Here is a 16376-nt window from a genome sequence, read left to right on the forward strand (position 1 = left end):
TTGGGGGCCACGGGGGCCTGCGGGGCCAACCCAAGGCCCGTGCCAGGCCTGCCGGAGGTGGCGTGTGACCTGTACATGCTCACCCGGGCCCTGGAGGGGTACCGCCACAGCTTCGGCCTGGATGGGGGATCTCTCGTCAGGCTGGCAGAGCAGACGGGCCAGCCCTTGCACAAGATCCTGCAGGTGCTCCAGGGCCCGAAGACCAAGGTCACCGAGGCGCTGGTGGCAGAGCTGCTGGGTCAGGCCTCCGGGGATGCCTCGGCCTTCAGTCAGAAGCTCCTCAACGTGCCCATCCTGGGCTCCCTGGCCTCCTGTGGCCTGTCTTTCGCCACCGTCTACCGGATGCTCCGCACCTCCCTGGACGTGGCTGTCAGTGATGCCCAGAGCGTGCTGGTTCAGGCCTCCCTTGACAACCCCGACTGCAGGCTCCCAGATGGTCAGTGGTCCCAGTCCAGCACCTAGGCCAGCCAGAGGTGGCAGCGAGGGGCTGGGAGCCTGCAGGCTCTGTGCTCAGGCTGGGGGGGTGTTGGGGGAGGGGAAGGAAGAAACTAGCTCCTAACTGTCCTGGACTGAGCCATGTGCTGTCTCATGCTTTTGCGCCCTGGGTCTTGTGCCCTCTCTGGCCATGGCCCCTACTTTCCCTCTTCTGGTGAACCCCGCATCAACCAGCAGTCCCATGGGAATCGCGGGGAGGGGACAGACACGGGCATGCTAAGTTGTGACAAGGCAGGGAAAAGCCAGTTGCCTGGCTGGGGAGGGCAGTCAGGAGGGTGTCCACCACGCAGGTCAGGGTAGGGGGACGGGATAAGGCAAAGGGTTCAGAAGCATTTCTGTAAGAGGGCAGTGAACAGTTCTCAGTAATCTTGGGGGTCACAAAGGGAGATCCTGCTTAAGGTCTTAGGCAGTGTGTGGCAGGGCCAGAGCCTGCCCTGGGCCTCGTAACTCTTAGACTTCTGGCTAGACCTGCTCTGAGTCTGCGGCTTCCAGTCAGACTTGCTCTGAATCTGCAGATTCCCCACTTTCGGCCAGGCCTGCTCTGAGGCCAGAAGTTTGCTTTCTTCCCTGTCCCCATACCTTCTTCAGGCTTCCCAGGTGGCTCAGATGGTAAAGAATCCGCCTGCAGTTCAGGAGACCCGGGTTTGATCCCTGGGTCGGGGTGGGAAGATCCTCTGAAGAAGGGCATGGCAACCTACTCCAGTATTCTTGCCTGGAGAGTTCCATGGACAGAGGAGCCTGGCGGGCTACAGCCCATGGGGCCGCAAAGGGTCGGACATGACTGAGCGACTATCACTTTAATTCACCCTCTTCAGCTGTACCTTTTCCTCCAGAGGCCAGTGCCCCCGGGGCCGCCATGACCTGCACACCAGGACTGTGTACAGGCTATCCCCCAGAGCAAGGGGAAGCCAGGGAGACCAAAGTGGCACGGGGGGCGGGCTGGGCAGGCTGGCTCAAGCCACTTAGACTGGAACCAAGCGCTTTACTCAAAGGTGGAGTGGCATCATTGGAGGGTCAGGACTAGTTTGGGATTAGGGTGTGGTGACCAGACCAATTCGGAGACGTATTTTGGGAAACACTGAACTAGGATGGTGTGCTGTATTTAACTGAGTAGGGGAGGACAGGTACTATAATGAACTGAATGGTGTATTTAATTGAGGGTTAGGTTCTGGCTTTGAAGGGAGGGGCCATTTTTCAAAGAGTAGTTGAGGTACACAGGGGAAGCCATCATGTCTAACAGTTAATAATGTATGAGCATTTGACAAGGGTAGCGCCTGTTTTGACTAAGGGGAAGGGCAGTTGGCCCTCTGTACTGGAGGGTTCCACGTGTGCGGATTCAACCACTCTTGAAAATAGTAAAAAAAAAACAAAACAACAAAAACCCAGAAAGTTCAAAAAGCAAAACTTGACTTTACCAAGGGCTGGCAACTATTTACATACAATTTACATTGTATTTACATTTATAGCATTGACAGTGGATTAGGTGCTTTAAGCAGTCTAGAAGACGACTTAGGTAGACGGGAGCACGTGTGTAGGTTATAAGAACACGCCGTGCTATCTAACCTAAGGGACTTGAGCCGCCACGATTTGGGGATCTGCAAGGGTCCTGGGACCAATCCCTCGTGGACACTGAGTGACTCTGTATGGTATTTAACTAGGGACCTGTCCTACTTTTTAACGTACTGAATTAGGCACTGCGCTTAGCTAGGCCGTATCACCAAAGGCTGGCACCATCTTTAAGAGAACAGATGAAACGCGAGGGCCTGCACGTTCTTCTCCATGACAGACAGGAGGCTTGACGGCACCTCACAAAACAGAAAGCCCCTCTCTACAGAGGCTTCCTCCTCAGCAGACTTGTCTTTATCTGCTGACAACTCTGATTTCAGTGGATGTGTCCCCACAGGAAGTTCAATGGGAGGCCACGGCTCCTCTGTCCCCAAGGGCTGGGACCAGAAATTTCGGGGCTTGTCAGGACAGCATGCTGGGGAGGAGGAAGAGAAGCACTGGAACAGACTTGTGTGACTGCGTTTATTCCAACCACCAGACACTCCGATGAAGAGCTCCCCAGATGCCTCACCTTCCAGGCAGGAGCCTGGAGTCAGGGCAGAGGGACCTGCTGCTCTGGTCCCTGCAGAGGGAGGCCGGCACGGAGCAGGGCTTCCTGGTGACCACGCAGGCTCCTCCCACAGCCTGGCCCTGGGGGCTGAGGATGGACTGCCCGCCCAGCTGCCAGGCTGGATCTCAGTCGCCCCCTGAACAATGCTCCCTGGAGGGTAGGGGCCTGGCCCTGGACCCCTCGTGTCTCCAGACGAGGAAGTCGCGGTCCCTCGTCCATCAGGCCTGCTGCCCTTCTCCACCCTGTGGGGGGAGAACGAGGGAGCCCGTCACCACCCACTGGGGGCCCGGAAGGGGGTTTTCTGTGTGACATTCCTCCCCTCGGTCTCAGGCCAGCAAGCGGCTGTACTCTGCCAGGGCGGAGGACTTCTTCACCCCATCCCAGATCCGGGCGGCATAGTGGAACCTGTGAGGGGAGGTCAAGAGTCAGCGCTGCCCTGGCTGCAGGCCCTGCACGACCGACCCCATCGCCTGGGATGCGGAGAATGTGAGGTGGCCCAAGCCCCTCACCTCCCCGGGGGAAGCGAGGCTGAAGTCTGCAAGCCCCCAGCTGTGAGCCCAAACTGCTTCCCACTCCCCTCAGTGCTGGCCTTCATGGGTATGGGTCTATCCCTTCAGCCCCCCGAGTCTTGTGATGATCAGAAATGTCTTGTGTTGTCATTTAGTCTCTAAGCTGTGTCTGACTCTTGTGACCCCATGGACTAGACTGGCAGGCTCCTCTGTCCATGGGATTTCCCAGCCAAGAATACTGGAGTGGGTTGCCATTTCCTTCTCCAGGGGATCTTCCCGGCCCGGGGACTGAACCTGAGTCTCCGGCATTGGGAGGTGTGTTCTTTCCCACTGAGCCACCACAGAAGACCCTTAGGAATGTCCAGCAGCAGCATAACCCTACCACCTCCCCAGTTCTCTTCTCCCCGCTGGGTCCTGGTTCAGACCAACAAGAGGAGCAGACCTCCGATCCCCCAGGCCGTGCACCCGCCAAGTGGCATCCTGCTATGCCCACACTCCCTGCCCCTTCTGCCCACAGCCGACTGGACAGACCCAGGGAACCAAGCTAAAGCTACTTCTCAAGTTCTTGTTTCCCTTGGAAATGAGGCAGTCCTGGATCTGTGGCAGCCCTGCTGTGGGCTCTGGCCATAGAAAGTCACGTAGAGTCAGGGGTGGGAGGTGGTGCAGGGCTCTATGAGGGCAGATGAAGAAAGCCTGAGGGCAGAGGTGGGAAAGTGGAGGGGACCACGGGACCCGCGAGCCAGTGGGAGCTGGAGAACGCGGCGCCCATGGTTCCTGACAGCTTTCTGCTTTCCTCTCCGGTGCTACTATGCTTTCTGCACTCAGGGTCTTAGAATAAATCCTTTAACTTGACCAGGCTCACTGCTCCTACTCCTTGCAGTCAAGTGACACCTAATTACAGGTATGTGACCTCACTATACAACACTTCCTTTCTTTGAGCCTAACCTTCCCCACTAGTAAAACGGGTAATGAGACCTACACACTACCAGCTCATGAGGATTCAAAATCACACAGAATAGCAGCAAGATGGCGGCGATCAATGTTCTGGGACAGGTGCTGAGGTGTGGAGAGATCCCCGAGACCCTCAACATGGGGCCCTCACACTGACCCCCTCCCTCTGCCAAGCACTCTTACCAGTTCTTCTCGGTGAGGATCGTGTGTGACAGCTGCGGCCGGGCCATGGACATCACCTGGCTCCGAAGCTTGCTCACCAAGGACTGGAAGCTGGGGTGGCCTCGGTACCCAGGGAGCAGGGAGAAGAGGGGGCTGGAACCAGGTCCTGGAAAGTTAGAGGTTAGGAGGGGAGGGGGGGAGCCTGCCAAGAGAGGGCCAGCCTCCCCGTCAACAGCGCCCTGGCCTCCCAGGAGCACCTCTGAATTCAGCCTCGGTGCAGGTCCTCCCATTCTTCCACGACTTGGAAACACACTCCCAAGAAAGGGTCTGAGCAACTCAGGGACAGGCCTGCATCTCTGCTCAGACCAGGAAGAGTCTCTCTCACACTCAAACCAGGGCAGCCCGTGTCTCCCCATGGCCCAGATCCCCTCGGGGGGAACCGTACCTGCGCGAGGTGGGGTTTCACTCTCTGTCTCGCTGTCCATGAAGGGCATCAGGAACAGGTTGACCTCAGAGTCCAGGAAGTCAGGCGGGAGCCCAGGGAAGACGTTGCACTGCAACATGGACAGAGTACCTGGTGGAGAGAACCCGTGAGAGGCTGCAGGCACCGCGGTGCAGGGCCAGGGAGTAGGGAGGGAGATCTGTGCTGGGTGGTCAAGTTGGGGTCAGGCGACCACGTCTGACCTCCCTCCCAAGTCTGGGAGAAGGGCCGTGGGACTGGACCAGGAGCCAGGCGGCCACGGGCCAGCTTGGGGGTGGCCAGGGACCCTCACCCTTGTACCGCAGGTGGGAGTGGGCCATGAGCTGGTCGATCATCAGGTGCATCTGACGTAGCTTGCGGGGACAGAAATCCTCCCGGCGAGCTTTATTCTGCAGGAAGACTTGGGGCGGGGGGCGCGCGGGTGTTGGGGGGGAGGCGCAGTCTGAGAGGCAGCTGGTGCTCTGCCACGCGGACTCCCCTCCTCACTCCAAAGACCTGCCCTGACCCAGAGTTCTGATCACGGCTAAGTATTCAGTACCAGGCCCCTGTGCTGATTGATGCTGGGGACCTGGAGAAATGAGTTAGATCTGGCTTCTGCACTCAGGAAGCCCCTAGTCTGATGGAAAAGATGAAGAGTAGATGGGCATGTGATCAGGACTGAGCCAGAAAGACCAGGGGCCAGGCCAGGCGGAAGAATAGGGAAGAGCCTGTCTGGGGCATCATAAATGAGCCATATCTTTACAGGAGAGCAGGGCAGGGACAGAGCAGGCCAAGGACATGCGTGCAGGGGCCCCAGGCAGTGTGGCCAGGGTGCACGGCGCCACTCAGGCCAACTTGACACTTGCTCCCTAAGCCCCAGGCCAGGGATCCAGATATGGGAAGACTAGGGTCCTGCCCCCAGGAGGTTCCCGTTCTGATCAAAGAGCCAAAGTCAGACTTGGGGGTCGAGCCCTTGATGCCTGAGGGGGCCTTCGGAGGAAGTGGCAGACAATCCTGGCCCCCCTCCTCACAGCTCTCGCAGGCGCTCTCCCGGCGCCCCCTTCCCCAGAGCGCTCCTGGTTTCTGCCCCAACTCTCCCCCCGTCCACCCCTCCAGCCCCTGGGGAAGCGGCTCACCCAGGTGGGGGTAGTACTCAGCGCCTTCCTCAGAGCCTGACGAGCTGCTGGACTCGTGGCTGGGAGATGGGGTGGAGGGTTTCACCATCTCTGCTGTCTGGAGGAACCTGCGGGTTTGGGGTGAGAGGTTGGCGCTCCAGCACCGGCCCTCTGTATCCCACTGTCTGGGGAAGGAGGGGGCTCCCTTTGCCGATCTGATTAAAGCGAGAGCCACGCTGGGAAAAAACACCACACAGACACCACGTTCCTCACACAATTTCAGGGAATCCAGAAACAATCCTTAGACACCAATTCATGGACCCACATCAACATGCTACGTATTTTTTAACAAATTCATGCCATCCAGAAGGACTTTATTTTTTGAGAGTTTTGGATTCACAGCAAAATTGAGTGGAAAGTACAGAGGTTTCCCATAGATTGCCTGCCCCCGCCGCGCCCCCAACTTAGCAACATTCTGATGACCCTCCACTGTCACCCAAAGCCCCTGATTTACATGTGGGTTCACTCCTGCTGTTAGTCTGTTCTATGGGTTTTGACAAAAAAAAAAAAATCACGTGAGCACACCGCAGAGCGTCACACTGAGTAGCTGCCGGGCCCTAAGCTGTCTCTGCCCCCCCTCCGCCTCCCAATCCTGGCAGCCACTGGTATTCTCACTGGTCTCCATGGTTTGCCTTTTCCAGAATGTCACAGAGTTGGAATCGTACAGTATGAAGCCTTTTCAAACTGGCTTCTTTCACTTCATTATATGCATTTGAAGCTGCTGCATGTCTTTCATGGCATGACAGCGCATCTCTTTTCAACACTGAATAATGTGGTTAGACAGCATCACTGACTCAATGGATATGAATTTGAGCAAACTCCAGGAAACAGTGGAGGACAGAGGAGCCTGGTGTGGCGCAGTCCATGGGGTCGCAGAGAGTCAGACACAACTGAGCGACTGAACAACAACAACATGTGGATGCACGACAACTCACGGATCCATTTATCTACTGAACGACATCCTGGCTGCCCCAGTTTTGGCAATCGTGAATAAAGCTGTGCAGGTTTTTGCATCAATATAAGTTCTCAGTTTATGCGATTTTAAAGTAAATTTTTCCAAACATATGTAAATAAAGGTAAATAAAATAAACCTATTACCTGAGATAAGAGATAACGGGGTCTGATTAACTCTGGCTATTCTCCTCATACAGACACACGCACAAGTATGTTGCCCACAGTTTCCAGTGATTCACCCACTCTGGGAAGCCCACCTTGAAGACACTGACTTAAAACTGAGGCTCTGCGTGGGCCAGGTCAGCCCACAACGCACCCCCTACCCCACCAAGAATGGGAACTCCCCAGGGCAGCCTGTGTTATCTGTTCATCACACCTGTATCCCCAGGGCAAAGGACAGCGACTGGCCTAAACAACGTCCAATACACTTGTCCCCTGAACCAATAGACAATGGTGGGAGGAGGGGGATGTTTCAGAATAAAGCCACTTAGATCCGGTCATGTCAGCCGGCTCTCCCAACAAGTTGTTTTTTTACTGTTGGCCAGACCCTCAGCCTATCTCCATCGCCAGAGTTGCTAGCACACACATTAAGCTCCTACTTGTCAATATCTTACTATGTACCAGGTACTGCGCTGAACGCTTAACATTCTTTAACTCACTTCAGGTACTGCGCTGAACGCTTTACATTCTTTAACTCACTTCATCGCAGGACACCGTGTGCTTACAAGAAGCTGTGGAAAAAGCGCCACCACCTAACAAGGACACAGATTCAAACCCAGGGCTGCCTGACTCTGGGGACATCTGCTGCCTTCAGCTTGGCTCCCCCTCCCTGTGAGCGCCCGTTCCTTCCATCTGTCTGCCTGGGCCTTGAGCCCAGGGCTGCTGGCCAACCCACAGCTACCTCCTGGGACCTACGGATGGGAGCCAGTCCTATCTGGGGGCATTTCTGGAACCTCCAGCTGCTTTAGGCAGCACTCCTGCCAGATCCTGGCTCCTTCCCCTCCCAGCCCAGCAGGATACTTCGGGGACAGCACCCGTGCCTGGAGGAGATGGACCATGAGGCTTGAAGAATCAGACATGCCAGCTCCTCAGCACGCTGTTCATTCAACAAACTAGGGTTAAACGTCCACCTTGTGCCAGGCAGTGTGCGAGGCACTGGGATTAAGGAGGGAGAAAGACCATAAAGAAGGCTGTGTCATCGGTGCAATGAAGTACACAGCAGGGTCACAGGAGACTCAGTGGGTCAGGGGAGGCCTCAGGTTGACCTCAAGGACATGAGGGGGGGCCTGGAACCCAGGGAGAATGTTTCTGGCTGCGGGATGAGGAGTGCAGAGGTTCAAAGTAGCAAGAACAGCAGCTATGGGGCCACTATACCCTTGATGGAAGGAGTGAGGGACGTGGTGGGAGAGGTCAATGGGGTGACCAGGACCACATTACACTGGACCTTGTAAACCACGCAGGGGAAGGGCTTCGGATTTTACCGGGAGTGACAGGCGCAGTCTACGTGCGTGTGCTGAGGGGGGATTCAGTGGCAGTGACCCTCTCTGGCTTAAATTTTCAGAGGGTCCCTTGGCTGCTGTATGGGAGTGGTGAGAGCTGGGCAGATCTCGGAGTCTGGGGGCCCGTCCTTCCCCTGGCTCACCCCCCCAAGTGCCTCACCTGTACAGACTGAGGTCCGTGAACCAGTCCTGGACGACTATCACCACGTGGCAGACCGTGAAGAGGAAGGCAGCGATCTGGAGTGACTGAGGGGGCAGGAAGGGACAACAGGGTTGAAGGTCCCCAGGTCCAGAATGGGGTCCCTGATCTCAGGACTCAGCTGAGGGGGCCGCAGGACAAAGGCCTCTGAGCCTATAAGCACCTACTGTATGCCCAGACTGCAGTGGTACTTCCCTTCCAAGCTGTCCCTAGATCGGGCCAGACGGCAATGATCAGCCCCTAGTCATACAGGCCGATGTGGAGGCTTAAGGGCGGGGGTTACTTTCCCGAGGGGCAGAGCCAGACCCGACTCTTGATGCCATCTTCTCTCACCAGCTCTCGGGGTACCAGGGCTCTTTGCAAGTAGAAGTGGCAAACCCATACCCATGAGCTCTCTGCCCCGGGTCCCCAGGCCTGGCTCGGTCCCCTCACCTGCATCTCAACGTAGGTGTGGGGCAGGTTGTACTCTGGAGGCAGCTTGCGGTCATTGTTGATGAGATGGTCCAAGATGGAGGGACTCAGGATGGGCTGGGGTAGGAAGAAAGAGGACTGTCAGGGTGGGCGTAGGGATCCCAGGGTACACAGTCACCCAAGTTCCACTTGGTGATGGCAAGTACACTGCCTCTCAGGACAAAGAAAGTTTGGAAACACAGGCAGCTTCCTTCTAATTAGTACACAGCTAATCAGCCAGAGGAAGTGAAAGAAAAAAGTCTCAAAGCAGTTTCACCTTCCCCAGCTCTTTTGCAAATCCTCACTGCTCTCAAGTGTCGCCTGCCCTAGAAGAACACTTCCAGGGCTAATAAATCTAACATCTACATGAATGAGTCATGTCCCTACAACACCCTTGTTTTGTTGTTTCAAATGCCTTCAAAATTTCACTAAGACAATTACTTAGGTCAAATAACCATGATTAATGTGAAGATTGGTGAGGATTTTAAAAACGGTATCAGTGGGTGTGCAAGAATCCGCGGTGAGCTCATCACCTCTTCTTAAAGGAACATTCCATTTAGAAAAACAAGAGCCTAAATTAGTTGCTAGGCTATCTATTTCTTATTGCACTTGGTGGAATCCTTTAAGAAAGAGGTTTTCCCAAGGGCTCACTTTCTATAACTGGATCCAGACACCACAGTGGTATTTGGATCTTAACTTCTGTTCTGCTCCACAGAGCTCCCAGCCCCGCCCACAGCCATGTCACTGTGTCTCTAGGTGCCGGGGGTCCTAGCACACAGGCCTCATCCCACATTTGTGCAAGGGTTCCCACTCTCCCGTCACCCATGTGTGCGGCGGCCAGAACTCTGCTGCACTAACGCTCCCTGAGGAGCTGCAGGCAGCGGGGGAGCGAGTGTCGTACACGAGAACCAGACCTCGGTCAGTCACGAGCGGTGCTGGGACGGCCACATGGGCACCAGCAGGCGCTCAGAGGTGGTGGCTCCTGGGAGGAGGCATTTCCCCCCAAGCAGTCTTCAGGGAGAAGGCAGTGGCCAGGGAACAGAGCAGGGGCAGAGAGTGTGTTCTGCTGGTGCCGGTCCTGACGGCCAACAGTACTGAGAACCCTCTTCCTGCCAGGCCCTGACAGGACTTCACTTGTGCTCACTCACTGACACCTCACAGAAGCGCCATGAGGGAGGTAACGTTGTCTATCCTGCTTCAGAAAACTAAGGAATGGAAATGTTAAGTAACTTGGTCGAGGTGGCGCAGCTCGGGAGCGAGCCCATGGCGAGCCTGAGGGAAGCTAGCCACACGGGCCCTGGATGCCAGGCTGAGGAACGGCGAACCCGGAGGAGCTGAGGAAAGCTGCCGGGCATCACAGGACAGGCCAGCTCCCATGACGCTTTCCCACGTGCCGGCTCCTGTGCCCAGCATGCTGCCTGGACTGGTCCACTGACTATGAAGCTGAAAACAACCATCAACCCCATTCACAGATGAACAAACTGAGGTGTATGGGGGAAGTTAAAACTTAGTCACCCAGCTGGTAAGAATTAAAGGTCAGATCTGGCTTCAGACTGACTCCAGGGCCCCCACTTTTAACCAACAGGCTACAGCAGGGGTCCCCAACCCCTGGGGGAACCAGGCCACAGAGCCGGAGGTGAGCGGTAAGCAACCGAATGAAGCTTCACCTGTATTTACAGCCGCTCCCCATGTGCGCATTACTGCCTGAGCTCCACCTTCTGTCAGATCAGCAGCGGCATTAAACTCTCATAGGAGCGTGAATCCTATTGTGAACCTCCCATGTGAGGGTCTAGCTCGTGAGCTCCTTATGAGAAATCATCCCCAAACCATTCCACCGTCTGCCCAGCCTGTGGAAAAATTGTCTTCCACGAAACTGATCCCCAGTGCCAAAAAGGTTGGGGACCACTGATTCTTGAGGCGCCTCTGTACACAACGGACGGGAGGGGAGGGGGATAAAATCTGACAAGAGGAGACTAAGGGCCAAGAAGAGACACAACTTGCCCAAAGGCATGAGCATGTCCACGGCTTGGCTGGAGCCACGGGGAACACAAGCAAAGTTGTGGCTTAGACACTTGCAGGGAAGGAGCTTAACATGGCATGCGGCGGGGTAGGGTGGGGTGGGTGGGGGCCAGCACCTGTGTGTCCAGGAAAACAATCCGCTCTTGGGTAATAAAGAAGTCGATGCCACTGGTCTGGTTGCCCCCTCGCTCCTTCATTTCGGCGCTCTGGGCCCGGAAAACATACGCCCTGCGGAGGAGCAGGTAGGGTCATCAGGGGTCAGGTTCTCAGCCTCTGCCGCCTCCAGAGTGAGGCCATGAGTGAGCCTGTGGGACTTGATTCCCCACCCATCTGTGAAGCTTTCCATCCATGGCCCTGCTGTCTGGGGGCTACGTTTTATATCATGTGACTTCACCCCAACCCACAAGTGGACCTGCGAATTCTCAACAAAATTACTAGACTGAGGTGTTTCAGAGCAGAGATTCCCCCAGGCTGCCCGGATTCAAACCCTAGCTCTGCCTCTTCCTGGCTGTGTGGCTTTGAGCAAGTTCCTTAATCTTTCTTCTGTTTCCTCGTTTGTAAAATGGGGACAGTAGTGTCAACCTCTCAGGGTGACTGTGAGGTTAACATACGTAAAGCCCGTAGAAGAGTGGCTGACACACGGCGATATGAAATCGCTAGCTATTCACTACCAAGCGTACCCACCATACGCCAGGCACAGGACACGCAGACCTGAAAACTCTCCACCCCACAGTGAGAGGATGTGGGTGTCTCGGTGCCTCGTTCCTGCCCTGACTGGAATGCTTTCCCTGCTCCCCTCCTCCAAGTCTGCTTGTTCTCGAATGTCTCCTGGACCACCTGATTTAAAACAGTAACCTGGCTCCAATGCCGCCTCCCTATATCCCTTCCCCGTTCAGTTATCATCTAACGTGCTTGTTTACCATCTCCTTCATTAAAATGCAAGCTCCATAAGAACAGGGATTTCTGCCAGTTTTTGTTTATTGCTGTAGCCCCAACGTGAAGAACAGGGCCTGGCCCATGGCAAGTGCCTCGTAAATACTGATTGAATTGAAGTGAAGCAGTGAGACCAGTTAGGAGATTCCTGGCCTCCTCCAGGGAAGGTGGCAGTGGCCTGGGCCAGGAGGTGGGTGTGGAGGAGGAAAGGAGCAGATGAATTCTCAAGGTTCTGACTCTGTAAGACCCCATGGACTGTAGCCCGCCAGCCTCCTCTGTCCATGGGATTCTCCAGGCAAGAATACTCGAGTGGGGTGCCATTTCCTTCTCCAGGGGATCTTCCCAACCGAGGGATCAAACCTGGGTCTCCTGCATTGTGGATTCTTTACCATCTGAGTCACCTGGGAAGCCTATTCTCAAGATAATTAGGAGTAAACCTTATGAGATCTGGACTTCTTTGGCGGTCCAGTGGTGAGACTCTGCACTTTCAATGCACAGGGCACAATCGTGGGTTGGGGAATGAAGATTCCACATGTGTGGTATGACCAAAAAAAAATCCCAAACAAAAAAATGTTAAGTATCTCCAAAAGATACACACACCCCAATATTCATTGCAGCATTGTTTACAAAAGCATAAGACACAGAAACCACCTAAATGCCCATCAACAGATGAATGGATAAAGAAGATGCTGCACATATATACAATGGAGTATTACTCAGCCATTAAGAAGAATGAAATAATGCCATTTGCAGCAACACGGACGGACCTAGAGAGTGTCACTGACTGAAGTAAGTCAGACAGAGAAGCAGAAACCCTGTATGACGTTCTTTAAATGTAGCATCTAAAAAGAAATGATACAAATGAACTTACAAAAAGAAAGGGACTCACAGACTTAGAACATGAACTAATGGGTGCTGGGGGGAAGGGATAGTTAGAGAGTTTGGGATTAGCATGTACACACTGCTATCCTTATAAGAGCCAGCCAGCAAGGACCTACTGTATAGCACATGGAACTCTGCTCAACGTTATGCGGCAGCCTACACTGGATGGGAGTGGGGTCTGGGGAGAATGAATACATGTGTATGTATGGCTGAGCCTCTTTGCTGTTCACCTAAAACTAACAACATTGTTAATTGGCTGTACCCCAATACAAAATAAAAAATTTAAAAAAGCCTTATGAGACCTGATGACAAAAGTTGGTAGCAACGTCTACCACACCACAGGCTGAGCTGCCTCAGAAAGACATGTCAGGCTGATGGGAGTCTAGCTGAGGACTCTGAGCCAAGAGCTGGGGGTGGAAGCTGAGATGGAAAGAATGCCAGCCAAGAGAGCTGCAGCTGTGCCAGATCGGAGCTGACGTCGTGAGCAAGAAGAGCAGGATGGAGCCAGCCGGGAGGCAGAGCGCCCGCAGCTCTGGGTCTGGGGGTGTATGTTCTTGCCACAGGGAAACTTAACCCGTTCTGGGCTTCCCTCGGGCCCCTCTGAGATCTGCCAGGAACTATGGAGCCTCTCCCTAGAAGAAAAGCCTGGCTGTAGATGTATGTAAAACCCTAGATACACCACTGGGGGGTTCATGGACCCCTGAGGCCCATCCATGGAGTTCACAGCAAAATCACTGGTTTCATAAAAAAACAGACCCCTACTGTTTCAAAGAAATCCCCAATGGCTACTACTTCTGCTCGCCACCCCCCATCTTGATTCTTCCTGAATTAAGACTGACTATGTCCCCTACTCTTATCCCTTATAATCCCTGCCTGTCTCTCTTCCTTGCCCTGAGTTTGGAGCCCTAATTCTTAAACTCTGCCCTCCCCCACATCCTCTCCCACAACTCCATCCTCTGCCTTCACAATCATACCCCATCCTTCCTAACAAGGCAGGCAAGAGGCTAGTCTAGAAGCCACAGCCTTCTTCCAGGTCTCTCTCCTCACTGTGGCTTTCCAGGCCAAAACAGCCACATCCTGGGAGCGTTTGCTCTGTGCCAGGTTCATGCTCAAGTTTGCCTCCCCAATCTTGTCTCACCCTCCCAAAACTCACTTGACAGATGAGGAACTGAGGTACCAAGAGGTGAAGGGGCTTGCCTGAGGTCAACCAGCTGGCGCAGGGCTCAGACCAAGGTGGACCTAAATCCAGACTTAATGAATGGGCCATCCCAGTTCCTGGCTGGCCCTGCACCATTTCCAGGAGTAAGGCAGGCAGGGAGGGAGGAACAGGACTGGTTTCCTTGGAGCTGCATAAGAGGAGAGTGTGGTCCAGCCCATCATCACCCTCTTCTGACAGAGACACTGAGGTTAAGGGAGAGGAAGTGATTCCCAAAGCCCTTGGTGATGCCACGTGCAACACCCCGGCTGATAAGGTGGGTGTCCACCTCCCCCACGGCCTTCCACACCCCCACCCAATGCCCCCCTCACCTCTGGTCCTCCTCCGGAGTGTTGGCTGACAACAACGACATGACCATGGACTTGCCCGTCCCCTGGAGGCCCAGCACACCAACCACCAGGACATCGGTCTGATCCAACAGGTACTGTGGGGAGATGCCGGAATGCAACCTTCATAAATCTGCCCATTGCTAATGCGGGAGACGGGGGCCCTACAGACTTCCGTGGCTGCCCCCCTGCCTTGTCAGATATAGAAGTGTTTATGGCCCCAAATCCCCTCACATGGGCACAGAGACTCTGTGTGTGTGTGGTGGTGGAGGCACACATGGAATGTTCCTGCTACAAAGAACAGCACTTGTGAGAGCTCCAAAGTGGACGAGAGCCTGTCTGGTCGAGAGGCTAACAGGAAGTCCGTGTGGCTGGAACACAGTGGACAAGGGGCACCTGACTTTGGCGATGAAAAGGGAGAGGCTCAGGAACAAAAAGACAGGTGGAAGAAAGTACCAGGTAGCTGTGGGCCACTGCAGTGGCCCCTGGGAGGCCCTGGGCTTCAGGGAAGTTGGGGAAACTGGGAAAGCGTGAGAAAGGGAGCAGCAAGCAGGAAGGGGAGCCAGGCCGGTCCCGGCTCTTGTCTGTGGAATTTAAGAGTCCTGTGGAGTCTGGAGACCTTCGCCTCTGGGCTGCCAGCGACGCTGACTTTCACCACCAGGGGGTGTGAGAGACACACTCCTCAAGGAAAACAGTCATGCCCTCCATGCGGCTATTGCACCTCAGAATCACCTGGAGAGCTCTTAAAAAAAAAAAAGAATCTAATCCTGGGCCGAACTCTGGACCCATCAAAGTAGAATATCAAGGGCTAGCGCTATTCAATATGGTAGACGCTGACCACATGTGACGACTTAAATTAAAATGAAACAAAACTACAAATTTAGTTCTTCAGTTATCCATATTTGGGGATTTGTGGGTAAGATAGCAGGGCCTGGACAGTGATCTTTTTTTTCCCCATGCCCCAGTTGATATCAACATGACAGTGGACCCAGCAAGGCAGCAGGGGCCAGGAAACAGATGGGCTGGCATGCTGTCCTACTCAGGCCAAGCTGGGAAGGAGGGGATCAGCTGGGAGAATTCGAGAAGAGAAGTGATGTGTCAGGTGTGGGGGAAGCACATCAGAAGAGGGGAAACAAAGACTGGGACGCTGGAAGTAGGTATGACAGCCAGGAGTGTGAGGTGAGAACCAGCGTGGGGGCTCCTGGGACGGAGCAGGGAGCCTCGGAGGGCTGACACTCAACCCAGTTTGCACGGGTCCAGCACGGGGTTCGACCACCCAGGAGGACTGGTGCAGGCCCTGGAGGCTGCCCTGCTGTGGGAGCGGGGAGATCCCAGGGACTCTGCGGTGCTAGTGGAGCCCTCTCGGCCAACCAGTATCCAAGTATTTCAGTAACTGAACCACCAGCACAGCTGAGCCATTGAGACTCTGCCCAGTAGGTGAAAACTCTCTCATCCCTTCCCTCTCACCCCTGCATGGACGCGCTCAGTCGTGTCTGATTCTGTGACTCAATGGACTGGAGCCCGTCAGACTCCCCTTTCCCTGGAGTTTCCCAGGCAAGAATACTGGAGTGGGTGGCCATTTCCTTGTCCAGGGGATCTTCCCGACCCAGGGATGGAACCCGAGTCTTCTGTGTCTCCTGCATTGGCTAGCAGGTTCTTTACCAGCTGAGCCACCGGAGAATCCCTCTCACTGCTGCCACTGCCCAAAAGCCGTCTAGGCTGGTGTTGCCTGCCAAGAGGGTGAGAGTGGAGGGCACCGGGGAGGGCAGAGGAGGGTGGAACCCAGAGAAGCTTGAGCAGGAGTCGCCCAGCCCCCTAGTACCTCAATGGCACTGTCGCACCAATTCATCTGGTCATCCACCAACTTGATGCTGTGCTTCATGCGCTCTGGGGGCAGCAGTTTGGCCTGGCCCACGACAGCTGCAGGCGAGAGAAAGCAGGAGGCAGAGGACTTGGTGAGGCTCTGTGCGAAGGGGTGTCGGCTCCCAACCAGATCCCACCCTGCCCCCAACTCACGGTCCATGGCTGCT

General features: G+C 55.0%; 2 protein-coding genes across 2 annotated transcripts in view; one reads left to right on the forward strand and one right to left on the reverse strand.

Moving 5' to 3' along the window:
• Positions 1-462, forward strand: part of LOC104997759 (interferon-inducible GTPase 5-like) — a 4229-nt gene extending 3767 nt beyond the window's left edge. Inside the window, exon 4 of the mRNA XM_010852678.1 lies at positions 36-462. Within this exon, the coding sequence (XP_010850980.1) occupies positions 36-462 (427 nt within the window). The remainder of the gene's footprint in view (positions 1-35) is intronic.
• A 2049-nt stretch (positions 463-2511) lies between these two features.
• SMG9 (SMG9 nonsense mediated mRNA decay factor) overlaps positions 2512-16376 on the reverse strand; it is a 21644-nt gene continuing 7779 nt past the window's right edge. Inside the window, exons 5-15 of the mRNA XM_010852679.1 lie at positions 16363-16374; positions 16169-16266; positions 14332-14444; positions 11106-11217; positions 8953-9048; positions 8482-8567; positions 5830-5936; positions 5007-5114; positions 4679-4807; positions 4255-4399; positions 2512-3016 (exon numbers count right to left, since the gene is read on the reverse strand). Of these exons, the coding sequence (XP_010850981.1) occupies positions 2938-3016; positions 4255-4399; positions 4679-4807; positions 5007-5114; positions 5830-5936; positions 8482-8567; positions 8953-9048; positions 11106-11217; positions 14332-14444; positions 16169-16266; positions 16363-16374 (1085 nt within the window). The 3' untranslated portion in view covers positions 2512-2937. The remainder of the gene's footprint in view (positions 3017-4254; positions 4400-4678; positions 4808-5006; positions 5115-5829; positions 5937-8481; positions 8568-8952; positions 9049-11105; positions 11218-14331; positions 14445-16168; positions 16267-16362; positions 16375-16376) is intronic.

Source organism: Bison bison, unplaced genomic scaffold (assembly GCF_000754665.1).
Source record: "Bison bison bison isolate TAMUID 2011002044 unplaced genomic scaffold, Bison_UMD1.0 scf7180017864313, whole genome shotgun sequence".
In the NCBI taxonomy this organism is placed as follows: Eukaryota; Metazoa; Chordata; class Mammalia; order Artiodactyla; family Bovidae; genus Bison; species Bison bison.